General features: G+C 30.6%; 1 protein-coding gene across 2 annotated transcripts in view; it reads left to right on the top strand.

The window, feature by feature from the left end:
- Positions 1 to 27662, top strand: part of LOC122711580 (semaphorin-1A-like) — a 363003-nt gene extending 335341 nt beyond the window's left edge. For both annotated transcript variants that reach the window (XM_043930485.1, XM_043930486.1), the window contains exons 6-7: positions 16278 to 16365; positions 27566 to 27662. In XM_043930485.1, coding sequence (XP_043786420.1) covers positions 16278 to 16365; positions 27566 to 27603 — 126 coding nt within the window. In that variant the 3' untranslated portion in view covers positions 27604 to 27662. The remainder of the gene's footprint in view (positions 1 to 16277; positions 16366 to 27565) is intronic.
- The last annotated feature ends 284 nt before the right edge of the window (positions 27663 to 27946 follow it).

The following is a 27946-nucleotide window of genomic DNA, read 5'->3' as shown; positions in this document are numbered from 1 at the left end:
GTAACGCGTCCAAGGGAATAATCGAGAGTGGAGCGGAAAATTATTGTAAGCGAAGAAATTCTGATTAAGTTTTCTTATTACTGTTATTGATCCCGTGAAATGTTTATCTTGTACGAGTTTTGTTGATCGATGATGGAAATTTCAGCGAGTAATAAAATATTGTGGAATGGTAGAGTTTTTTTCTTATGATTAATGCCATAAGTTACCCCTTTATTTTATAAAAATGGATGTTTGAATTGTCGTCTGAACTGTTGTTAAAGGGATGTTTTCGAAGTCAAATTTTTATGGAAAGAATTCTAGTGAATTGTTCTTTTTTTTTTTATTGAATAAGTTGATTGATGATTGGATGATATGGAACTAATAGAATTTTTCACGAGTTTTTATAGTTAATGTTATAAGATGAAATCGTTGATTGATGATAATATTCTTGATATAGAACGTTCATTGAGTATATATCAGATATCTGATAAGAGGAATAATAAATCAATTATCTTTTTTAAGTAGATTGTTTCCATATTGTTAAATATTTTAATACAAATAATCGAATGAAAAACCTTGAAAAAATTTCTTAACCTTTTTAAAACCTATTTTTAACCCTCTTACCTTCTTTAAAACTGTAAACCGCTTGAAAAGTTAGTTTAAAATACAGTTGCTTCTCAGATTCCAGTACTAACTGCTAAACGATACTATTGTAGAAAGTTTGTTTTAAAACCGTGCTTGTAAGATCTTATTTGGAATTCAGAAAAAGAGAAATATATCTATGTTACAATAGAGAACAAGTTTGAATAGAAAATTCAAGTTTACATTTAAGCTGATTTTTGAATTACCGTTTACTTATGTATCATTTCTTTACTCCATATGAAACTTTACATTTTTGAAAAGCATTCTTTTCGTTAGTTTTTCCTTTCCTCGATTTAGAGAAACATTAATTCAGGAAGTATTTTAATTAATTTTTCAATTTGATACGCTCGAAAGAAAAATGATAACTTTCATTCTATTTAACTCAAGAGTTAGTTATATGCAAAAGATTTTGACGTTTTATCAATATTTTTAATTTTTCGATATAACATATTCTTTCTTCTGTTGAAACTGAACGAATGTCAGTCATAACAATAATTTAACATTATTTAAATTAACCATAGAGGGAAGATATCGCTATTTTCAATATCTCTGCTGATTTTTACTTCCATTTTCCATTAATCAAATAATAAATGTTAAAATGGAAAACTTTAATTTTTAATTATCGAAGTAACTCGCAGAAATAATTAAAAATTTCGAAATTTTGAAAATATACCAATTCAAACTACACTTCTTCCTAAACCAACCCCTAAAATGATGATCCATCAGTAATCGCTCGATCCTCCCTCCCAGATAACGAAACAGAAAGCGTTGCATTCGAAAATCTTGGCCCGTTCAGAAAATAAACGTTTCCGCCGGTTGATTCAGTTTTTAAACAAGGAAATCGAAAAAGGGGTAGAAAAACCGCCGATTGCGCGGAAATTGGAGATGCCGTGTGGCATACGCCGTTCTTATCTCGGATCGCCTACTCGTTTCTTCTTGCTTCTCGCATCCGTTTTACCTTTTGTTTCTTGAACTTCGCTCGTAATTACACGATTCTCGTTAAAGTTCGCCCGCACGAAACATTTGGAAGTGAGTGAGCAAAAAAAGAGGAGGAGGGAGAATTGAGTTGAGCGAATAGAGAAGAGAGAGAGAGAGAGAGAGAGAGAAGCATCGAGCGAAGAAGAAGGGGAAGGAGATTGAACGAAGGAAAAAAAAAGAGAAAGAAAAATAGATAAGCGAAGGAGAAAGAAAGAAAGATATCGAGTGAAGGAAGGAGAGAGGGAATATTCTGGTGGAAAAGAGATGCAAAGAAAGATGGAAGAAAATCGAATCTTTTTTTTGAACTAGCTCCTCGCACGAATACAGTTATAACCGAGTCAAGGCTAAGCTGGCTTGGGTTAAGTGAAACACACTACTTCTTTCGAGAGATGTAGTTGCGAAGTTGGTTAATAGAATTCATAAAGGAGAATGAGGAGGCTTGATAAATGTAGGATTGTCGGGCGATCGTTAGTGAAGTAGGTTGGTCGTTTCGAGGGGAAAGTGGCGATTGTTTGCGTAATATACGATGACTCGTTTTAATATTCGAACGCCATTTAATGTGTATTATTGCTCTCGTATCAATCATTTTTAATTTCTTTTTTTAATCTTGTTTGACGTGATGGAAATTCTATGTATGTATATAGATAAAAATTAATATTTCGAAATAATTTCGAGATCATCGATACGTTTACATTAATATGATTCGTAAAACAATATTTAATATTTCGTTTCTTAAATATTAGTTCGTGAAATAATTTCGAATTAACGGGTTCCGGTATCGACTCGTTTCGCTCGAGAACAAAGAGATTTTATCGTTGATGAATTATTACTCCAAACAAAACACGATATCTAATATTATCCAATTTAATAAACAAACTGTATATCGCGTGTTAAATTTTAAACACTATCTAAATATAACTTGGAGGAACAAAATAAGTATCTTAATTGCAAGAAGTAATATTTATAATCAAAAGGAGTTTTTTAAAATAATAAGTTTTTCTCTCGATTGATAAAAATTATTCGATAATCTTCTTGAACTTTTTCTCCTTAAACGATAAAGGGTTAAAAATAATATATGTGTATATATATCTGCATCCAATTCGTTCTCTCTCGCGACAAAGAGGAGGAAAAAAAAAAAGGGAGGGGGCATACAAATCTTCTGAATCCAAGCCGAAAAAACGACGAATCACCGCGAAAACCAAGCCCGTGTCCGCAATGGCGTCAGTGGTTTCGTCCTGTGAAAGAAAATGGAACAATATACCTCGACCGCGCGAGCAGCCAGGAAATTTCGTATTCGCCGCACGCGGTTGCCTTTCGTCATTCATACCCTCGTGGACAGCCGTATGGAACAAAGGCTGGCTGATAAAATGTCGAAATAATTAATGTGACCCATCAGGGGTGAGTCGCGCGTTTTTCGACATCAATTAGCCCCGATAATCGAGGCTAAATCGAATTCACGTCATTGTTCGATTGTTTGCCGAAGCTTCCGACGTTTTATTAATTCGTAAAGGGACGCGTTTTTTTTTGAAGGAATAAATTTATTTTGAAATAAATTTGAGAAATAATTTATTTTTTTAAACGATTGTATATAATTATATATACGAAAGTATATATAAGTATTATTCGTAATTAAATTATTTATTTAACATTTAAATAAATTATTTGTTATTTTGGTGAAAATAACTTGTCTTTAAATTTTCAAGTTTTTTCCCTATAGGATTTTATTGATAGTTAAATTTACAGGGGCGAGGAGATCCAATTATCGGAGTAAAAAAGTAAAAATCAATTTGATGATTGGAGAGATATCTGGTTTTTGGAAAATGCCGTTTGGACTAATTATATTGTTTTTTTTTTTAAATAAAGTAACGTCAAAGTAATTTAATAATTAAATAAATTAATTAAGATATAGATAGTTTTAAAATCCGATTCAAAACACCAAAATTTATAATACGATATAGTTTGCTTTCATTTACAACTATTCAACTTTCGTGTAAATATTTCTGAACATTTTTTCAGAATCTTTTGCTCGACGCACAAACGTTCTTCCCTCTCGGCTCGAAATATAATTTTCCACTTACAATAATAAATTTTAACAATCGATTTTCGGATATCAATAAGTTTCCATATTAAACACAATTTCATAAGCAAGGCGCACAATGGAAACTAAAGAGGATTTAATAATTAATTATCATTTCCATCGTTCAATCCTAATTATCCTTACAGATTCCATTTCCGTATCCAGACTTTGTTGCATTATTATCCATCCGGGTTAATTGGCCGAATCCAGAAAATTTCCAAGCGAAACGCGATTCGGGAAAATGAATTTAACGAATTCATGGATCCCGGAATAGAGGAATCATAATCGATCCAAAAATTTCAATTATAATTTCAACGCGTTCTCGATCATTCCATCGATTCCACCATTCCACGATTCTCATCGTGGAAATCGTTCATTTATCGTGTTATTTGTTAATACAAATTTCCTTTTGATCTTCGTTTAATTGAAAGTGAATAAATCATTAGTAAGAAACGTGTAAGAAGAAATATATGGATCGTAAAGTTTAACGCTATCGAAGGGCAGGAATGAAATATATTTCTATCCTGTTGTATTGAAAAATTTTTCTAATTTTTTATTTATGAAGACAGAATAATCTATACTATACTGACGTTTAATTATGTAGATTCAAAAATATAAATTTCCTTTTAAAAGGAACACTAGTTGTCAAAGAGTTAATTCAGGAGAGAAAAATTATAAGCGAGTTCGATTTGATACGAATAATTCTATATTATTAATTTTATATGCATTAAGTGTGTCTTTTAATAATGATACTTATACTATATATTAATGTGGATATGTAATCTTAAAAATGATAGATATGTATACATACAATGACTATAAAAAAATATTAAAAAATATTAAAAAATATATATATTAAATTTTCATAGTTAAAATAAATTATACTTGAAATATTGTCTAATTAACATTGCGTAAATGCTATAAATACATCGTTGTGCGAATATTCTCGTAACAGCTTTTTTAATGTATTTTTCGATAATTTTCCAATGTGCACAACAAATAAATATAATTTTATTTTTATTAAAAATTGCCAATAAAAAGATGAAATTGTAGACACTCACGATTTTTATGCACATTATTATTTGTTATTAAATATTATCAATTAACCAGAATTTACGAGCAATGGAATTACAAAGAATATTGTAAATTTAATAAATCGTTATCATCAACACATTTCGTTTCACGTTGTGCAATAACGATAAAATTGCAAAGAACATGGTAAGTTTTGATAAATGAACGCATTTCATCCAAATATTCGAATCGACAAGTCGGTCGACAGTTTTGATCGGTGGATATACATCGATGGAAGACAACGTGAAAAATATTTTTGTATATGAAGAGAGCGGGCGAGGGGGAGGGGACATTGTTTCAGAGAATGCGGTTCGAAACGGAACGGACATATAATTATCGATACGTATCAATCATCCGTGTCACCAGGTCGACACTCTCATTGTTTCAACGCGACAATTTTCTGAACGTAAACCGGCCGTGTTATAATTCGATTATTCTAAAGAGGCAGGATTCATGACCGTTTTCGCATTCCCCGTCACGGATTAACGAATCGGCGATCGGTGGTTGAAATGAATCAAACGGATAATATTGCGTGTTGGAATCCATTCTTGACAAAGAATGAGATATATCGCCTGCTTCTGCCCGCTCGACGCAGCATTAATCGTGAATAATTCTTTTGTCGGGATTTAATAGCGCGCGTGGGAAATTTCATTCGCTCCAGAAAAGATATCATTGATAATCATTCATTCAAACTTCTCTACGTGACAATATCCGATCGTCCATCTTTTCGATCTTTATTTTTATATAAATTCGTTATACAAATTCAATGAAAATAAGTTTACTCTCGCTTCTTTTAATTATCTTAGCATTTAATATTTCTTAACCTTGTACAATACCTTATTCAATTTTTCATCTTTTTTAATCCTCAATCACTTCAAACACCTTCAAACTACGTACGTAAAAAGCGAAGCGAATGATCGAAGGATCGATAAATCCATCATCAAAAATGTAACGAAACGAACGATCGAACCAGAGATCCGTCTCTGCACAAAAGAAAACTGCACGAAGAACAAAATCCCTCCTCTTCCCCTCGACCATCCAAGAACACGGGCCAACCAGTCACGTCCCATTTCCCGCTCCAATTAATCCCCCCTGAAAACTTGGAAGAAAACGGCGTTGAATTTCCGGATGGGAAGACGAGCAACAACGCCGCGACGCGGCCACGTCGCAAATTAACAATCGCATGAACGAGAAGCTTAATAGGGGTTAATGAATTCCTGAAAGCCTGTGTTTCAGAGTCGTGGTGGAAAGAAAATCGAAAGGGGGAGAGAAAAAGGGCAGACAGAGGCGGAAGAAATATATATACACTCGCGATGATATCACGTATTCATCGGCTCTCGCCTCGTCCGTGAACCGTCGTCCGATTTTACGACCGATTCTCGTGCACCGCGGCTTGGCTAACTCAATCGGGGAAGAGAGAGAGGCGATGCGAGACTTGCACGAGGCTGGCATACGAATTCCCCCTAAAACGGTTCCGTTATCGTTTCAGAGGCTCGAGGAGTATGTCGCGACCTCTTCTTTCCTTCCTCCCCCCTCATCTTTCCCGAGAGAAAGAAAACGGTGAAACCTGTGGAAAGGGTGGAGGAGGAGGAGGAGGAGGAGGAGCGAGTCGACGAACGCTATACACGTGGTTGTGGTAAGGTTTGTGCGGAATGATAACGCGTGGATGGCTTTGATTCGGAGGATTGAGAATCGAGTTTGATTGTACGGTGTTTGAAGAAGAAAGGGGCGAGTAAGTATGGTGATGGAGGTGGATTAGGATGATAGGAGGGTGGAAGATTGAATTGTAATGTGTTTGTGTTGGTTGGATTTGGTTTGGTTTTATTGTGGATGGTTTGGTCTCTGCGATTGATTGTGTATTATGTTTTAAGGGTTGGTGGAAATTATTGTAATATCTTGTGTATATTGGTCGTGGATCGGCAGTGAAACGATTCTGAAGGTTTTGTATTTGAGAGGAATTTTGTCATCGAGGTGAATAGAGAAATAGGATGAGACTCAGGGTTGTATTTGATAATTTCTTGAAGATGAGAATAATCGATTTGTAAAATAAAATAGTTTAGGAAATTACTTTCTTTATATTCGAGTAATATGGAAATTATGAATGAACAACTTTAAACGAATTATTGATATAATTATTTAGAAGAATTAAAGTAAATAAATTTTCCTAAATAATTATTATATAGGAAGAATTGAAATTCAAATACGACTTTTATACACGTAGAATTTAAATGAGATTTATTTATTTAAGTATAAGCAAGTTTATTTTAAACGAAGATGAAGTGAAACAATTTTATCTGCATCGTTGTCTCTCCTTGAATTTTCAATTTCTTCATTTTTTCCGATTTTCCAAATTTTCTTCTCTTTTCAAAAATATTTAATAACGCGTTCAAATTTGTCCTAATGAAGATCGTGATTAATATCGAGAATCGTTCGGGATCTTTAATATCATAGAGTGATGTGTCTTTTAATCAACCTGCCCTTAATACGTGTTTAACCTGGCGGAAGTTAAGGATCGTGAAGGTAGTTCTACACGATTTCACAAGTTAAAGCGAAGAGTACTCGACGCACTCTATTACGTCCTTTGAAATGGGAAAATTAGAAGCTCTCACGGTGTGGATACAGGCGTTTCTTAGTTGTAGAAAATTAGAAGTTCTCGACATAACGCTAGATTTCTTAGTTTGCGGAAGTTAAAAGCTGTTGACGTAACGTTGTGTCGCTTCATATAAGTTAAATCTATAAAGAGCACTTCAAGTACCGTTGTGTTCTTCAACTTTCGAACACCTGAGCGTCTTCCTCATTCCATGTTACGTGCCCTCGACGTAGTCAACGTAGTATTTAGTCTTTAGTATCCTATCTCAATCTATATACAATTTCCAAAATGAAATTCTAATTTTCTCTAATTAAAATTAGCTAGATTCGTCTTATCAGATTTTAATACGAATTTTTTTAAAATTTTTAATTCTTGCAATTACGTTTGAAGTTTATTTTTTTTTTCTAAAATAAAAAAATAAATGTCAATCATATTTTCGTTGTTCAAATATTTTTATTGTAAATTTAAAATATAATATGATCTCCTTTTTAATACAGTTAACAGAACAATTTAATGGGATGAAGAAATGATTGATGAATTAAAAATGATTGACTAAATAAAATTTCAAACAAAAATGTATCTCGATCATAAAAATTATAAGAATTCTATTTTAAGAATATTTTTAAAAGAAAATCTCTATTATTTTAATATTCTCCATTATCCCAATGAAATTTTAACGTCCATTCTTCGTATCCTCTAATTAATCTGTTTTCACTCTTGTCATCCCCCTGTCCTTGCAATTGCACAAACACCACAAATCCCGCGTTCGGTCGATCATCATATCCATGTACAAACTAAAATCAATTATCCTTAATAATTAATAATTAAATTCGTAAATAAATTAATCGTTCATGACATGGCAATATATAATAACTAATATTAATTATCTTATTTTTATACATTATCGTTATCACAAGATTTACGGTGATTCAATAATAATCGAAAATTACCAATATTATCCGTTTAATTTCACTTTTAATATATATATATAAAACATCTAATATTAATCTTTATTACAATTCTCGCATGCATCATTGTCTTGTCATGATATAATTCAATAATAAAAATAGAATTGTATCAATATTAATCATTTAATCTTAATAGTAAATTTCCTAATTTTGTATAGGTTGAAAAAAAAAATGATGCTCTAGGATTCTTTAGTACAATTAGAACCAATGTATATTTAACGCATTTCAATGAAATGTTACTTTACTATATTTTAATTCTCAAGGAAAAGGAAAATTTTGTAGAGAAGGTTATTACTTTCACTTAATGTAGTTGAAAATAGCATTCTTAACCATTCGTAGGGGGGAAAAAAGAAAGTATTTAAAGTTGGAACTCTAATTTACAATATTAGTCGGAAAAGTTTCGAAGTAAACTTTTAAAGGGATGAGTAAAGGGAGAGCAACGAATGCTTCGCTAAAGAATTATAAGAGAAACGAGGAACCTGTAAGGAAAATGTAATGGATTTAACATTGATAACAAAATATTATATAACAAATATGTGAAATATTAAATGATCTAATGTCTCAAAAATCCAAATAGAAAAAATTGTACATTTTACATCGCTGTCATGTAACGTTTCTGACATTTTAAAAATAAATATATTTATTATATCTATTTTATAAAAAATAAAAAACTACATAAAAATATATCTGGATCAATAATAAACTGCATCTCGGATTTACATCTTTTTTCATGATATAAAATTCTTTTCTTTATAAATTACAAAAACAAAAGTGCTGTAAATTGATAAATTTATATACATATATATATATATATATAATAATAGAAAAATTATTTCCTTGAAAATTTTAATTATACAGCACATTTGATTTTCCTCGAGATCAATCATTAATTAATTTGCTTTCTTTAAAAAAAACACGTACGTATATATTTTATTCAAATGTTTGACAAATTGTATCTCGCTGTATAATATCCACATATCTAAGGGAACATAAAAATTTGACGAATAGCTTAATAACTGGGTTTGGAACGATATCTATCGTCGTAATCTTGGCTTGCGTTATAAACGCTTCAACCCCACGTCGGCCGAACGTCTACCATCCCTGTACACAGCCCATTTTCTATTACGCACCTGTTATTATTTCCTGTTTCTCCCTTTTCGTGCATCGAATTGAAGTGATGCGCGGTGTTTCCCATCGCATGCTCCTATCAGCTCTCCTAATTGGAGTTAGTTGGACGAGAACACGCTAATTTTCTTTGGGGTAGACTAGGGGTGGATGAATCATGATCCGAATGCGCGAATTTTCGACGTTAATTCCAGTAGGCGAATTGGTGGGTAATTAATAAGATCGCGTGATGGACGGGAATAATTTTTCCATCGCGTTTCGGTTGAAGTATATCAAACACGAATAGATAATTTTTCTTACATGCCTCGATTCGTTAATATTTTATAAGACGCGGAGATGAATTTCGTTCGAGGATAATCTCGATATAATTTTTTTTTTTCCTGTTGAAAGAAAGTTGATTGATCGCGTGATATCGTAATTTTGAAATCTTGAAGGCAAGGGAAAGGTAAATTTTTTACATTTAAAGTAAGATTTCTTGAACGAATTGGGGAGAAAAATGATGGATAGTTTTGTTTTAGAATTAAGGATGTAAAATTTTGTTTCAAGTAATATATATGATTTTCAGAATTATCAAAAAATATATTATTGAAAGCTGGAAAAATCGTTTATTTTTTTATTGAAATCAGAAACGAATATCTAAATAATAATAATAAAAAAAAAAAGATAAATATTAAAATCATTATTTGATTTTTGTTCATCATCGTTCTCTGTATTCCAGAAATACATTTCCCGCAAATTCATTTACAAACAGTTATATCCAATTGGTTAACAAACCATCATCAACTCATCAAAAACAATCCGATTCGCGGAAACGTATAACCGCGCAAAATCCCACATCGTTCGTTAAAACAATTACATTTCTCATTAAAAATCCCTTTATTTGTATCCTTCATTAATCCCACATATCTAAATCACGTGAATAATCGAACAAACAAAACCAATTTTCACTGAAAATCCATCACCTTTTGTCTATCTATAATTAGAACCAAATATGAGTAAAATCTCATCATGAAGTTGTATAAATTCTATATAAATTATAATTATATCATAATTTATACATTTCCTAATCTCAGATAAAATTTTTGTTTCTTCCATAATACAATATTTTATTATTTTATTTTTTTCTATCATTTATAAAAATATCTTCATACTCGATCCTCATCAAATTCGTATCCCTCAACATTAAACAATTATCCTTAAGTGCATCCTCTTGACTTTTGACGCCATAACCCGATACATCCTAACCTCAAAAATTCCCTCGAATTCCCCATCTTCGATACAAACCCACGCAGAACAGAGGCCGCATATCTCGAGTGCACGTCGCGAAAGGTGGCTCGAAAAATTTCACGTAACCGGAGGGATATCAACGTGGACAACCGTATCCACGAAATGCAAGCGTGTTTGCGTTTCTAAGCGTCATGCATATAAAGAGATTGGAACGCCACCTCGTGTCGCCACGAGGCCGTTCTCTTTTCGAGTTGCACAGGGATATATAGAGTGTAACGTTGGATCTCACGTACTCCCAACCAGGATCAACTTTTCCCTTCCCTTAGATATCTCGTTTATACCTTTTTCCTTCTGTATTTTCGAAAGTCCTGTTTCCCCCCCTGTTTTCAGCGGCTTCTTCTCTCTTTTTATCGTAGATACCCCTTGTTTCCGTCTCCTCCTTCCGTTCGCTACTCTGCATTTGCAAGATAAACCGAGATACGTATTTCCGTTTTCCCTAGTTTCTTCCAGGAATAATTCTTTTTTCCTTTTTATTATTATCATTTTTCTTTCGTTTCAACCCATTGACAATCTTTATTTTACGTTGATTGCAAGAAGTTTGGATTGAAGCGGATGTGTTTGTTTTTTTTTTTTTTTTTAATGGTATCGTGAAATAGAAGGATTTTTGATTTTATTCAATGTGGTCGCGTTTTTGGAAAGGGAGGTTATGAGTGTAATTATGTAAATACTCTTGAGATTTGTTATTTAAATTTCGTAATGTGGTAAACTTTTTCTTCCTTTTAGGGTGATATTAAGGTAAGAAGTAACAGTGATAAAGAGAAAATTATGATGATGGTTATTATCATTTTTAAAATTTTCAAAATATCCATTATTATTCGTAGTCGTACTTGTTGATTAATAAGAAAGAAGTATTCAAGTGAATAACAATTGTCTTCTTCTCTACACCTTGAGCGTTTTTAGGTTTAAGGGTCTCGCTGTGAAAGGAATAACGATGCTACTCCAATTTTCTTATGCATTCCTCTAGCATGCTTCTCTCCTTTCTTTCTTCTTTCTTTCCCCGTGTACGTACTTATTACATACGCGCGTCCTTCACTCTTTTACGTATATTACTTGCACACTTTTAATTATGATACCGCAAAAATATACAAAAGTCATTTAGGAATTTATAAATATTGTATTAATAATTGATTTATTTGTACAATCTTGTAATTCGCAGAGGAGAGAATAAGGAAGATTTTTTTTTTAAAAATTGAAATTCTAATAATACATGTGAATTTGATTATGTGAATATGGAGTGGAGGTATTATTATAACTTGTCGAGTCATTAATATTATGGAACCGATAACAAGAAGGCTCTCGAAACGATAAATTTCCAAAAGAAAATCGAATAATCCCCGTCCCAAATTCCTTTCCAATTCCCAATCTACACATATTTTCTTGCTAGTTGCAATGCAAATATCCTATTAAATAATGAATTATCACAGTTGAATACAAAATCGATTAGAAATTCATTAAATCAGAAATTATTTAGCCCAACTTTCTCGTTCCATCGTTAAAGCTGCATATTCGCTTGCATACATCCATAATACGCGTTCAAAATCAGCATAATCAATTCTATACAAGATCGTTCATTAAATATTACCATCTCGTTTTATGCCATTGTTATTATTGATAAACAAAAAAAGAATTCAAATATAATTAAATTATACAAACACTCTTCCCTTTGTCTTTTATTTTATGGTAAATTTTACAAGTCTCAAGTTAAGATATATCCTAAACTAATTATTTTTAAACATAGATAAATAGTTACATCTTTTTACAAAGAATATCACAATGTGTCAATTGAATTGCATTTAAAAAATATATAATTCCACACAAAATATTAATGATTTTAAAAAGAAAATTACATCAGAATATACGTTCATTCCTTAAATTCAACATTCTCCATGTAAAAGATTTTTTCATTATTTGTAATAATGAGAACAGAGATGGTAATATCTGGTGAGCCACCCCTTATGTTTCAACGTGTGTTCGGTTCACACGGAAACAATTCGAACTCGTTCTATGATGTTCGACTTCCACCAAATCTATCCCCAGATCCTTTCCCAACAAAAGAGACGAATTATTGGCCGAACGTGGAGATTTTCTCTGAACTTGCCGGTTCGGTGCACGGTATACGTCACCGGAAATACAAATACGAGAAAGGTCAGAGCGGGATAGGAATAAAGTGGTTGGCGAAACGAACCAATCTCGAAAACGCTTCTTCACTTGCACACAATGTATCGATTGTGCGCAGCCAAGCAATGCCACCGATTGTCGACGATTTTTCCAATTTTTTTCCCCCTTTTTCCTTTTTATTTTTTTATTTTTATTTTTTTCTTTTTCCATTTAGATAGATAGGTACGTTTTATTGTGTGTGTGTTTTTTATTGATACGAGTATAGAATTTGGAATGAGAGTGGTAAAAGTGGCCTTTAAATCTAGAAGTTTTGGATACATGATTTGATTTGATAAATTATTTTCTATGAGATTTTTAAAAAGTTTTAATATAAAGGATAGAGGATTTAATGATCAGTTCTGCCCAGTTCTTCAGAATTTTTTTTGAGATTCATTGATAATGAAGTTTGACTTTTGAAAACTTTTAAAGATTTGAGTATTGAGATTTAAGTACATAAAAATCAGTCTACAATATATCATCACATAACAAGCAATATAAATATAGCATTGTAATAAATTAATTTAATAGTGAAAATATTATTATAAATTTTTGTAATTTTATAAAAGAAAATAAACATTTTTCAAAAATATCTTGTCAAATTTATGGCAATATTTTCGTGTTTCCATTCGTAATTGTTCAAACATTTTCAAAAGACAACTATTCTCAAGAGTAACATTCTCTTGAGTCTCTTGAAACTGCCATTTTAATTCATCTGTGAATCAGTTATTTACAATAAACTATGTTAAAAATATCATTCTGCAATATAAATTCTAAACAATGGTATCTAAAATATATTCAAAATATGGCCAAAATTTTGTCGTTGCATTTTGCTTGATCTCAGCATAAAGGAAATTCATATAAAAATGTATGCTTGGAAATTCTTTCTTTCAAAAGTACAAACGCATTTTTACAGAGACAAATTTCGACAGACTCAATCTCTATCGAAATATCGATGCAAAAATGTAGATCCCTGCAAAAAAAAATTTAAAATAATTAATTAATAAATCTTTAACAGTGATACGAGGTTAGATTTTCGATATTATTGAATATATTTAATATTCTTAAAAATGGATGCTCTTCCAAAAATTAATCAATCATTAATTGGTAAGATCCTTTCCACCAAACTCATTATTTATTAAATAATAAAAATGATTCCATCTTGTAAAATAATATAACTTATAAAATAATAATCGTAACGGAGATGATTTGGATGAAAAAAAGAAGAAACGGCGAAAATAAAATTATCCTTACAACGAAATGCACGACGAAAAAATTAGAAACGAGTGTGCAAAAGACGATGAGAAAATAGAAAAATTCCCTCTTTCGAATTTGCACGAGGGCAAGGAGCGATCTTATTATGGCAAAAAGTTTTTTTGCGAAGGGGGAAGGAGTGTGCATAACGAGATAATCCTTTCATGGAACAACGTTACAGCGAAAGAAGCGGAGTAACAGAGTAAATTGCACGGTGAAATTCGAAGCTGGCGGTAGGCGGAAGTTGCGTGGGTGAAGTTATAATTGCGTGATGTTGTTGCTTCGAATTAAAAAGGTTCGGACGCGAAAGGTAAACAAATTTAATCTCTGCTCCCTTTCCTCCATTTTTTTTTTCCCCTTCCTCTCTTTTGTGGTGTTCCTCGTAAATTCAATGCTCTCTGATAATAAATACTTCCACGTGAAAATTAACGAAAGACTTTTTTTCTCCCCTTTTGTTCCTTATTTTTTTTTTTCTCCCTTGGAAAAGAATATATTTCAATAATGGTAGATCAAGTGTAATATTATTTAATTGAATTTAAGACGATTTCTTTTTCTTTTTCTTTTTCTTTTCTTTTTTTTTTTTTTTTTTTTTCTTTTTAGAGGATTAGAAAGGGAACTTTACTCGAGGAAATTCCTGTCAAAGAAATTTCCCTTGGGTCTTCCCAGGCAAGGTGGCTTGGAGCAGGGTTAACTTCGTGAAACATTTTATATGCTCTATGCTAGAGTTCGCTTAATAGCTGGATGGTATATTGAATCGAATCGATTGAATTCGTGTTAACTAACGCGATTGTCCCCGTGGTATAGAATTCGAGGCGGATAGGAGATCGGTTTCTCTTGAACTCGATAGAATTTGGTTTTTAAACCGTTACGCGGTACAAATTCACGGTCCAAGGAGCAAACGTTCCTGTAATTGCTTTTCCACTGTCGTGCAAAATTTAAAAACTATATAAAATTGGATTATTGTTTTTTTTTTTTATACGAATATTATTCTTCTTGGAATTTAATTAATTTATTTATTTTTTTTTTTGAGGAGTAAATATTCATTACGTGATATTTGTTATCAGATTATTCGAAAAGTCTTTTCCAAGTCTATTTATTCTAATGTATACGTTTGGTAAAATCAGAAGAAAATGATTGGTATGGAGATAAATCCAATATTATGAAATAAGAAGATAAGGATTTTGTATTAATGTTACAAATAGACTGCATTTGCACAGTTTTCAAGTGTTTTAATCTTGTTTGGAGTCATTTCTCTCTCTTCTCTCCGTTAACAGATTGGAATTCTATAAATTTTACAACGTAATCGCATTTCCTGTTTGAATTAGCTTGATAAAATGCTAATTCAAACATAAATATTTAATTCTCAATAATTTTCCTAGGAAAACTGGATCGAGTTTCATCGATCATCGTTGTTCCATTAATGGAAAAAAATTGTTGAAAGATCGAAAAATTCTCTCTAAAGTTGAATAATCAACAATTTTTTAAATTTCAAAAAAAAAAAGACAATACAAATTTACACGAAACATTCTCTTTACACTTCATTAAGAACTTCCAAATACTTCATGAAATATTCATCTCTCCGTCCCCTCATCCTAATTTCTTTACATGCAAACCAGACTTTCTTAAAACGAGAAGAAAAAGGGAGCTGAAACTAAACGTTGCAGGCGCATCGTTGCGCTCGCGGAAAAATAAGGTCGCAGATAAGCCACGTTGTTTTACAAACAGGAAATGCGATTCCTTCCAATTGCGTGACTCTTCCATATTTTTCTTTTCCTCTCACTCCAAACCCTTCCCCTCTCCTAAGATACAAGAAGATATATTTCGATTATTCCATATTGTCACAAAAATAATTACATAAGAATTACAACTTTCTAAATAATTTATTCAAAATTCTCTTTCTATCTGTGATAAACATCTATAGTGAATATTCATACAATTACAACGAATGAAAAATCAACCAAAGATTGGTCGTCGTAATTGATGGGTGGATAGTGGCGGTGTTTAATGAAGTGGTTAAAAATCGCTGGCAGGAAGTTGGCTAGCATGCAAGCGGCGTTAAAATGGCGCGATATACGATTGTTGACCACCGAACGAAAAGGTGCGAGTTTCTCACGCGATTTCTAACGTTTGATACTTACGATTCGTGTTCCAGGATGGCGCGTACGCGAAGGAAAGCGATATGGATGGGCTGGGACTCTGCCCTTACGATCCAAGGCACAACAGCACTGCGGTATTCGTCGGTGAGTTACAGATTCCAATATATTTTCGTTTATTTATTTTCGGGCGAAATATATCGCGTGAAAACGTTCCCCGCTGCGAAATGTATACGTAGGTGTTCGTTCTTGGAAAAATTTCTTAAACGTATATCGTGTGATAGGTTTAGATAGGCGTTTCTGTTTCTGTGAAATGATAAATACCGATTACTTTACGTGGAATTTATTCAATAAATCGTGCACACTGGAATTAGCACAAGAATTATTTGCACGTGTATTTATTTTTGTTCCAAGAGTTAAATTTTTGTATCAAAATTATTAGTAAACGAGATCAAGTGTACTTGGAGATAACGAATTAGTATGTAAATTTTGTATATATAAATTTTAAGTTGTAAAAGTAGATATGTTAATAGGTATTTTTTCTATGATCTTCTGCATCCTTTTGAATAAATTGAATATTTCTTCGTTATATAAAACTCATAATTTCTTTATTACGAAATTCAGATACATTTGCTAGAAAAATGACACAAAAATTAAGATTTTAATGAAAATTACTCTTCACGAATCTACAGAATTCTATTAATAAAAGCGACAATGATTTTTTCCTATACCAATACCATATTAAAAATGTATAACAACATTATTTATATATACAAAATTTTCATAAAGATATTAAATAAATTCCATACAGAGTCACACTTTTACAGATATAACAATCGTTTTAATCCGTTGAATATTTTAAAAAGAGGCGTATATGCCTTCGAGATTCGAGATTCAAACGGAAAGAAAGTTACCTACTTTCCCGTAAGCTCTTGAAATTCCCAGAAGAGCAAACTCCTTCGAAACGTGGCCCCTTTATGCATAAAAAGGTATTTCCTTATCGTTCTTCGCGATCGCAAAACCGAGCGAAATTATTACGCAAAACGATCGTATCGTCGGCACGGCACCCCTAAAATAGATCGCTCTCCTCTCTCTCTCTCTCTCTCTCTCTCTCTCTCTCTCTCTCTATCCCGATTTGCATATTTATTTTCACGATGATAATATTATTTCTCGTCTCGATTGATCGTTTTGAACGATCTTTAATTATTCATATATCATATCCTCAACTTCTAACTTTACAACATCCTGACTCCATTTTGTAAAGATATATTTCCATTATTGAAAAAAGTTACTAATTTCCGCGTTAAATCGATTCTACTTCGAATTCGTTTAACTCGTTAAACAGTTTGATTCGCAAATAATTAAAGAGTATTAAGAAAATCGGGGAACTCTTTAATCGGTAACGATTTCGGATTACAGAGAGAGTAGGTCGAAAAGAATGTTCCTTTGAGAGAGAGAGAGAGAGAGAGAGAGAGAAAAAGGGAAAAAATGTTTCGATGTTTCACCAGCATCTCAGTTAGTTCCATCAGGGCTCTCTGAGAATACACCGATACGATAGTACAAGGTCTCTCGGATCCCTTGACGAAGTTAACTAGGATGCTGGGGTGGAAACTTTGAAACAGTCTTTCAAAAGGGTACGGGTTTACACCCGTAAACCTCTAACAGTTTTAACTACAAGAGCCTTAAGGATCTAATTTGTAGAAAATTCAATTCCGCCGGATCGGATATACTCTCTCAAATCGAGCTACTTTCTCGTGCTTGCAATTAATGGATTTAATTGTAAAAAGTTGATTGAACACGTAAGATGTTTGTACAAATTAAATATAAATGTGATATAGAATAGATGTAAAAATTTGTGGAGTTAGGATCCAGTTTAAGTAAGTAGAATTCAAATCTGTTGGAATTCAATTTTGGAAAGTGTTTAGTTGAAAGTTTAGAATGCATTAGCAGATCTGATTAAGAGAAGTAAAAAAAAAAAAAAAAAAGGGAAAAGCAACTGGATACTGTAGGTTATCTCCAAAATGTAATTTAAATCTGTTAGAATTCAATTCGTGAAATATTTAGTTAAATGTTGTTTTAGTTACTTTGTTACGAAAACAAAAAAATTATTCACATACAGGATAAAAGGATCTTCTTGTGTAAAAAATAAATACGTAATAAAGTAGATGTAGAGGAAGAATAATACAACGTGAAAATAAATTTTATATTTTTAGATATTTTGAATTTGCACGAATTTACAATTTTTTCTTGCCATATTCAAGCAATTCAATCTTATTTCGTGTATATTTAGATTAACATTTTAGATTACACGTTATATATGATTCTAGGTATAAATATTCCAGACATTTTTACGTTCACTTCTATTCTTTTTTTATTGAATCATTTTTTATTCCTTCTTATCTCACCTTTAAAACGTTCTAATATATGCAAATTTGAAACATATATATTTAATGGATAAAATATACGCATGTAAGTTCTTTAGGAACTTAATTGCTGTTGAATGATCCTTTTGAATATTTCTAAAGTTATTTTAAACGATGTATATTATACATACAGTGTAATTCGTTTCATAGTATATGCTGCAGCATATTTCAACAAATATACAGAAGCAGAATAATCATAAACACACACCACAAAGGGAATACCTAAAGATTCATTCCCATGTAACAGTGTGCAGAACTGGTTACAAGATTATCCATCTTTGTATATTATATTCAATATCTAACATATAATTCTTGATTATACATTCTGCATTGCATTAAATTAACTTCAAACCATTAAAATTTCATTATTAGAATAATAAATATTTGTGTAAAATAGATTTCTATATTTGCCTTTCTCTTTCAATGTGTGTCAAACATATACTGATTTTATACTCAATTATCATAAACAAAATACACTATTTTAAAATGATCAACTTTTATAATACAATACATTATAGTTAATTAAGTATAATTCATTCAATATAAGACAAAAAACAAGATTAAATTATATATTCCATAAAGCTATATTAAATCTCAAATTACAACAACTTATCAACTACTTCATACATTTAATGCATTCAAAATTATCCAATTCGATCCACTTTATTTACCTTAATATTCATTTCTCTTCTCCATACAACAAGATTCGAGAAAGTTAGAAAAACCTTATCCTAAAAAGGGAACCATTTTTCTTCGATGCGTACAATTCGTCGAGGACCAAAAAAAATAAAAAAAAAACAGCATCGAAATTCGAACAAGGGTTTTTTTCCATCCCCTCCCCAAATATCGAAGAATCACTCGACGTTCCACATCGAGCCCGTTTTCCCTCCGTTGTGAAACGTTGTTGAAGAACCCTTTGATTACTTGGCGAGACACGTAGATGCAGATTTGACGAGCGTGGCTTTGACGAGCGAAAGTAAAGAGCCAGCGCGTGCTCTCGACCGATCCGCGTGTACACGAGGCCACTTATACCCTCTGTACGCTTCCAATTCGTACATTGTACACAAAACACGATTCACGACAAATTCGATGAACACGGTTGGCGCGCCATCTACCGAGTTTGCATCGCGAAACGCTAGAATCGACGTGTCTCTTTCTCTCTGACGCAGTTCTTTCACGTGTTTGACGATGTTTGAACGCAGGGCACAATTATGTATGTATGGTGAATTTCTGATGATGTTGATTTAAATCTGAGAATGTAGGGGATGTTGATATATCCTTCTTTGAAATATAAATTATAGAACAGAGAGAAAAATTGAAGTTGTAAGAAATGTTGATTGAGGCTTATTTGTTAAGTTAAGCATGTAATTTAATCGCATTGTGGGCATTTCTTATTGTATGTCACGAATCTTTTTGTAAAAGAGTTTTCTGTATATTCTATGTGTATATTCGAATGTATTAACGTTTGGATGAAACGAGATGATGATGTCTCACATTTTATAATATATATATATATATATATTATATTGATATCTGTGTATTGTTTGATAGGAGCTATGGTATAAAGGTAGGTATTGATTCTGGGCGTGGATAGGACTAATTTTTTTTTTTTTTAATGCATTCAATGCGGGTTTGTGCTAAGCAAACAGGTATACAAGTCTGTTAATTCACATAAGCAGTGTTTCATTGGAAAAGGGAATTGCTCGTTGCTTTATCACCGCAGAAACAATCCATCTGATTTGAAAATGTATTCATGTGATTAGTATAGCAATTTACTGATGCAACGAATGTCCATTAGCGAAACGAAGTTAAATTAATTTACCGTGTAATTTTCAGAAGATTATTCTCAACAATTATCAAATATTTCCTTGAAAATCATCGTTCCTGATTGTTGTGTAACTCTAGAATTTTTCAAATTCCAGAACGAAAGTTTTTTTTGATCTGTTATACAAAATTATTTAATTTATTAGATATTAGATATTAATTAACGTGATTATATAATACAAATGAAAATTAATTAGAAATAATCAGTATATACATTTATATACATATAAGTAATATTAAATTTAATGGGAAGAAGAGAAAGAATTTAATAATTATATTGAAAAAATATAAATAATTTATGATCTATTCAAAGAAAAATAAACAGTAGCTTCGTTATCCATTTCACATTTCAAAACTCTAATCTCCATCCAATTAATTTGCCTCAAAAATACACAAGGATCCATTACCAAGCAGAAGATCATTTCCATGTCAAAAAGATTCAGAAGCTTTCACGAGATTATTTCTTTGTTGTCGATGACAAGAGATTGTATTTAACTGTACAAATACTGCACTAATTAAAATCATAATAATTTTAAAATGACCATTATTTACAAAGTCTCCTCTTCAATATCATATTAATCTCTCTCTCTCTCTCTCTCTCTCTTTAATACAAATATTGAATTTTTCTTAAGGATTATTATTGTAAGATAATAGAAATGCTTATTGATCGTCAATTATTATTTAAATTGAACAGAAATTTTTAAGCTATATTATAATCATTAGTAGTAGGTAATTTAAAAAGCTTATATTTTTTTGTATAACAATTAATTTTTTTTTAATTGAAAAAGATAATAATTTACATATAAACTTCGAAAAACAAAGTAATTAAATACCATATAATGGTAAGTAATAGAAAAATCAGAATTAATAAATACTATTCAATAGAAAGCTACTTCTCTGAATAATAAAAATATTTTATTCATAAGTTTTCCTCTTTCTCCGCAAACATTCTAAAAATAAATGATTTTTCCGATGTGTTTCACGAGAAATTAATTAATATTAACGCATACCCTACTTTCTATTTAAACTGAATATTTTTTTTTTCTTCTTTTTGCATTAAACAACTTCACAATATTTCGTAAAAATCTCTGAATACATAAAATGTATTCGAGAGTTCTTGTTTCACAGTGCATTTTCAATGTAACATATTCTTTTTGCTGGTAACAATTTTTCCATCCTTATGAATATTATATCATGCATATATCATGAAGAAAGCTGTTGGTTTTGACAAAGTGGAGCGCAAACGATTCACACAACGTGAAGAGAAAATCATCAAAAATCGGTGGAACAGAGAACGTGTTAAATTAACCCTTTTAGCGCTTACTTCGTGTAAGTAAAGTATATAAAAAAAAAAGGATCACGTGTGATCAATACGTGTGCGCTATTCGAATTGTGCGTGAAATGAACGATTCGATTTCTGAGAAAATTGAATGAAATTCGATTAAAAAAAAGTATTTTTCGATATGATACGATATTATTTAAACATAACATGGATGTATACGCAATAATGTAATGAAACATTTCCATTTAATCTTATTCCATAATTTATTCGTAATTAAATTCTTTAATTTAAAATTCATTTTTTGAGAAATTTTTTAAATTAGGATTTAAAATAAGCGATATATATATTTTCCTTTATAATTCCTCCTATTTATATTTAAAAGTCTTTGCTCTCAAACTGAAAAAGATTAAATGAAAAATGAACGTATGAAGAAATATTATTTATCTTGATACTTTATATTGTATTATAATAAAAGAACGAGAAATATCATTAATTTAAGTAATTTTTAAAATTCGTATATTGAAAATGAGAAATGATCTAACATTTTTATAAGATGTGTAAAATGATGTAAACACACAAACAATTTTATTATTGCCATGTGGAATTATTTTCTTCGTGTAATCCTAGATCTGGCGATTCAGTGAGGATTTAGAAATGTTTTATTTAATTTTTTCCAACCGCAACCAACCATGGCAAAACTGCGAATATAAAGGTTTTACTATATTATACTTTGGAAGACAATTTTTTTTTTGTTTTTTTTTTTTTACACAAACGACATTTGAAAACAAATATTGAAAATCGAATACAAATATTTTTTTCAAAATTCAATATTCGAAGCGTAAAAAATCACTTTTGCGTAAAAATTGTTGATCAGAGAGATTGTATCAAATAAAAATATAATCATAACGTGTTTGAATCGTATTATTCGATTCGAGCTTCCATTAATATTCTATTTATATATATTTATGATAATAAGAAAGAGAGAATTATTGGAAAATACTTTTATCTTTCTGTTTTTAAATTTATCTTGTTTGTCTTTCTGATTAACATTTATTTTCTGATCAAGTATTAAGAAATCTAACAAAACAATCTATTTTTACAAATATAATAAATATTATATAATATCGTACAAGAAGTCACTAATAAATTACAAACACAAAAAGCACTTTCACAAGGAAATAAAATCTACTCTTATCATAGATATAAATAATTCAAATTTTTAACACTTTGTGGAATACCTATGATGGAATAAGAAACGACGATGGGACAAATATTAAACAAATTCTTGAAATTTTCTTTTATAATTACAATTTTAAATAATACAATCATTGTATAGATGGTTACAAGACAATAATTATCATTTAACAAAGAAAAAGAATATACAAAAAATAAATTTTTCTCAGATATTACAAAATATCAATCAGACATCTAAAATCTAAAAATCTAAAGTAATAAGTAAACAAAGTACTTTTAATCGATACTATACAAATATACGAGTATTTACATTTAATTAAATTTAAAAAAAAAAGAAAAACAAGAATTAACAAGAATATTGAAATTTTCGTGGCATTCAATCGATCGGGGATGTGAAAAGGATTGAAAAGAAATGACAATGTTATTTCAAACAGAGCGGGAACAAAGTGCATAACACTCGAACACATTCACAACTCGCACGTTATTGTTTAGCCCATGTTTTGTTTAACTACTCACGTCCAGTTAATTTATGCTAAACGAATGTTATTCTTATCGCCGCCAATAAATAACGCCGTCTCAATCTGCATTTCATGGATCTGCAACAATTTGCAACCGTGTCTCGGAATTTACGAAATTACAAACCTCCTTTAAATTATTGGATACTTTGTTTAATATTGTTTCATTATTAAATACTTTAAAGGACATTATATCTTGATATAAATCGTACCACGATATTTCTTCTCGTGAAAGCTTTCATCTTCTTCAAACTTCTTCACACGTGATAAAAAAATACCTTTTTATCTATTATACAAGTCAAGCTCATCGAACTTTTTTATGTATTTCCTCGAGAATCAATTACAAGAGATTCTGATGATATTAAAGGCTTAAAAATTCCGCTTCGAGGCGATTAGAAATCAATCGCAACCATTGTTTGATGCGTTAAATGTTCCAGTCTTTTCTATCATTAATAAAGCAGACGTGTGCGCGAATACGTCGGCCATACTGAACATGTGGCGTCAGTGAGGTCCAACAAAGGAGAAATATGCGGAAGTACAATGCGGTTGCACATCGTTCGTGGCATATCGATACGTTGTGTGAAAGTCGCGTCACGAATGAACACCAACGTATGAAGAATAATGCTATGCATATGCGCTAATTGTTACTATGGAGAATGGTTCGTATGAGAGAGACGATTTGCAATTTCTTTTATAAATCGAGGAAAATGAAATCGTTTCAGATTCGTGGAAATTTTTCTAATAATTGTTTATTTAAAGAGTGAATTTTATACAAAATTTATTTTTCATTTTTCGATTGAATCGTATTAGTAGCATTTGTGAAAAATTTTAATATACTTGTAGATGTAAAAATATCAAAAGTATGCATTATTATATTCGAGAAATGAATATTTTTACTACGTTTCTTTAAAATTCGTAATTGTTATAATATTTAATATTAAATTGTTAGGAGAGATTAAACAATTTATTTTTTCTTTTAGAATCTTAATTTTAACTTCTAATATTCTATAATAAAAGTTTTAAAATTTTCAAATGATAGAATTATGAAATCGATATATTATAATCCTATAATTGTCCTTAACTTTTATAGAATTTTACAAATACTTTCTATTCATTGTGGATCTTTATCCCATATGAATACGATATTCTGACTGATTAATCGTCTCTTTTGACAATTTAGGTCAATTATCACGTTTTTGTATGAGATCTGTGGGTGTCCTCATACTTACAAACGAGAGTGTACATGCAACATAGAGATTAGTACAAGGACATTGTGTACCGTGAAAAGCCGAGTACATTAGAAAATATGAGTCATTGAAACACGTACCATAATCAGTATTAGCGTCCGGATATGACAAAAACTGTACAAGTTTCGTTAATTTCTATTGTAATACCGTGTACTGTATATGTATACATACAATGGATTTCTTGAACTCTTTTTAATTAATCGAAAAATTACAGTGGAATAAAATATTTGAATTAACGAATATTAATAGTAATAAAATAATAAAAATTAAGAAACAAAAATTACAAAATTTAAATTTTTCTCATTCGAAAATATCGTTCAAAAAGACGAATACAATATTCGCAATGTTCTGAATGAAATAAGAAAGAGAGAAAGGAAACTGAAAGGAAATAAGATAAATTTTTAATAATAAGTGTATGGATTAAGTAAAATGCTTATGATAAATGAACTTGAAGTGTAAAGTATGCATTCTTTCGATGATATCGTTCCGGTAGCAAAGTATGCAGAAATATTATCCTGCACAATGAATGCACGATAGAATAACAGGCTGTGCAAGCTATTTGTGTGTTTGCTTTTCGCATTTCAAACGACGTGTATATCGTAAACAATGAATTAGACCTGTAACGAACGAAATCTATTATATTCGTATTCCGTAACATGAATAACGAGAATGATACGATCTTTCTGCATTTTCTGGAAAATTATCCAATGATTTCGAAGTATTTCGATTGAATGTATGATATGAATATTACGTGCATATGTGATACACCGAAATGAAATTTTTTTTATAAAAATATTGATATCAATCGATAATTCTTATGAACGTTATAATGTCGATATGTAAATGAAATTGTTAATTCTTACAAATGCACATATTTTTGTGTATATGGGATTGTTAATTGATTTGAATAATTAAATGTTATTGTCACGAGTGCAATTATATGCATTTTTATTTTTTTCGTTGAAAAAATATTTCAAATATTAAATTTTTCGTAAGAAATATTAATTATAATGGATTTGTTTATGGATTATCTCAATAGATTATTTTATATGTTTTGGAATTTTGTTTAAATTAATTGTCGAATTAAAATAGTATTTTAATATGTTGCAATCCATACGAAAATAGGAAGGGTTTAAGTCATCGTTTTGTTAATTTCAAAATTGATTAGGAAATATAAACGTCTTTCTAAGTACTATTTTAATTTTCAATTGTCTTAACTCGATTCTATTTCTAATATTTCAAACGAAGTTTTACTATTTTAAATAAAATTATATCTTTATTTAAGGTTGTTCACTTTATTTTTAAAATAACATTATCCTTTTGAAAGTATTTCAAGTAACTTATTGACAAATATCTTTTTTGGTTTCTTTAATTTATCTTTTCATTGTATCTATTAGCCAGATCTACATTTATCAATTTTTTTGAAGTCTTCTATTATGAAAACAAAATTAAATAATTGATGTTAATGTTGAAACAACAATTTTCAAAAAAAAGCTTCTATTTTATTGTCTTCTACAGGACATGAAAACAAAAGAAAGTAACAAAGTGGCGAAAATTAAAATAGAAATTTAAAAAAAAAAGTGGATTAATTCAGGAGTTAAAAACTCCTTTTAGAAAAAAGGAATGAATATGATAATTTGTTTTATATATATTGATATATATTTCATCTTTCATGAGAAAAATTCAACAGATGTAAAATCATATAACAATTTCCTCCTACTAGTATAATGAACCAACATAAATTAGATCTATAGATCCACCAAAAGGATATCAATTTGCGTATAATTTAAAAACTATTCAAAATCTCAAGTTTCTGAAAAACATCGTCCATCTCTGAAATTATCCTACTAGAGTATCAGTTTAAGGAAAATTTATTTGGACGATTTTTCGTGTTTATTCGATTCTAGAGTGAAAGCTCGGCACGAGGCCGAGAATTTAAATATTATTCCGAGTATAAGAGTGAAGTTTTCAGGGTAACGAAGTTATTCACGGCCAACAATTACGAGTTTTCGCGCGGAAAATTCCGAAAAGCGTGGAAAGCGTCGCTTTAAATGGGCCACCGCGAAACTTCCGGCGAAAGAGACACGTCAATGTTTTACAAAACGGGTCGTGTCTTCCGGAGTGGAAGTTTTCTGGTTACTTACCTATTTTTCTTCTTCTTCTTCTTCTTCTTCTTCTTCTTCCTCTTTTTCTTATATCGTCGAATCCAATTATTAAGATTAGACCATTCTGTACTCTTTCATTCGTTCAGAATAGGTCAATAATGAACTCGTGTTTTGTCTCTTGATGATGTATATTATTAAAAATTGCATTTTAGAAATGAGTTAAAAAATATATCATATTTGTCATTATAAATTGATAATTTTTATTTTATCTAATGATTAAATCAAAGATTTATTTATTTTAATAATAGAATAAATAATATTTAGATTAAAATAATCTAATAAATAGACATAGCATAATATTAAGTTTTTTATTAATTTTAATAGATTTTATTTATTATAATAAACCTAGTAATCTATTAGTCTCGAAAGGATTAAGAACTTGTCTTTTTTCAAAAATTCTACTTTCAATTCAATTATAATTACATCATCGTTATAATATACATTGTGTTCCATTCTTGTGTACATTTATTTATTTTTGAAAATTTTTTAAACTCAACAAAGTTTCATTTTCGACTTTATCATTTTCACGCAAAATCACCCTCCCTATTCTAGATACCACCCTATATTTATCTAATCGAAGAACAAATTATCCTCTTCTCCCTCTCACATTTTTTTTTCTTTTTTTTTCTCGATGATTTGGTATCGCGCGTATCTTGTTTACAAGTAATACGTCTTAATTCTTGCATTTAACCGATAGGTGGAGGGTGGCGCGCGTTACAAGGCCAGCTCGCGTGACTGAATCGCATGTTAAGCGACCTACTCCAGAAAAAGAAAAGATACCGAGCCCGGTGTAATTCAGCCCCGATGAACGACAGAGAAAATATGCAGAAGCGTGACACGATTGTATCATCGTCGCGCTATAGTTCGTCACGCGGGATTCACCCGTGAATTTTTCCATCCACCACGACCGATTTTATTTCCTACGATTATTAAATTGCACATTGTTCGATTATTCGTATACAATTCACATGGCGATTTTCTATCTATTCCATTCTATCGCCAATTTTTCCAGGATAAAGAAGTGAAAGATGAAAGAAAATTTCATCTTGCTTCTCTTTTGCGTAAGTATAAGTATTGT

The sequence above is a fragment of the Apis laboriosa genome, unplaced genomic scaffold (assembly GCF_014066325.1).
Source record: "Apis laboriosa isolate Shangri-la unplaced genomic scaffold, ASM1406632v1 scaffold173_cov153, whole genome shotgun sequence".
Lineage (NCBI taxonomy): Eukaryota > Metazoa > Arthropoda > Insecta > Hymenoptera > Apidae > Apis > Apis laboriosa.
This window is presented reverse-complemented; position numbering and strand designations above follow the sequence as displayed.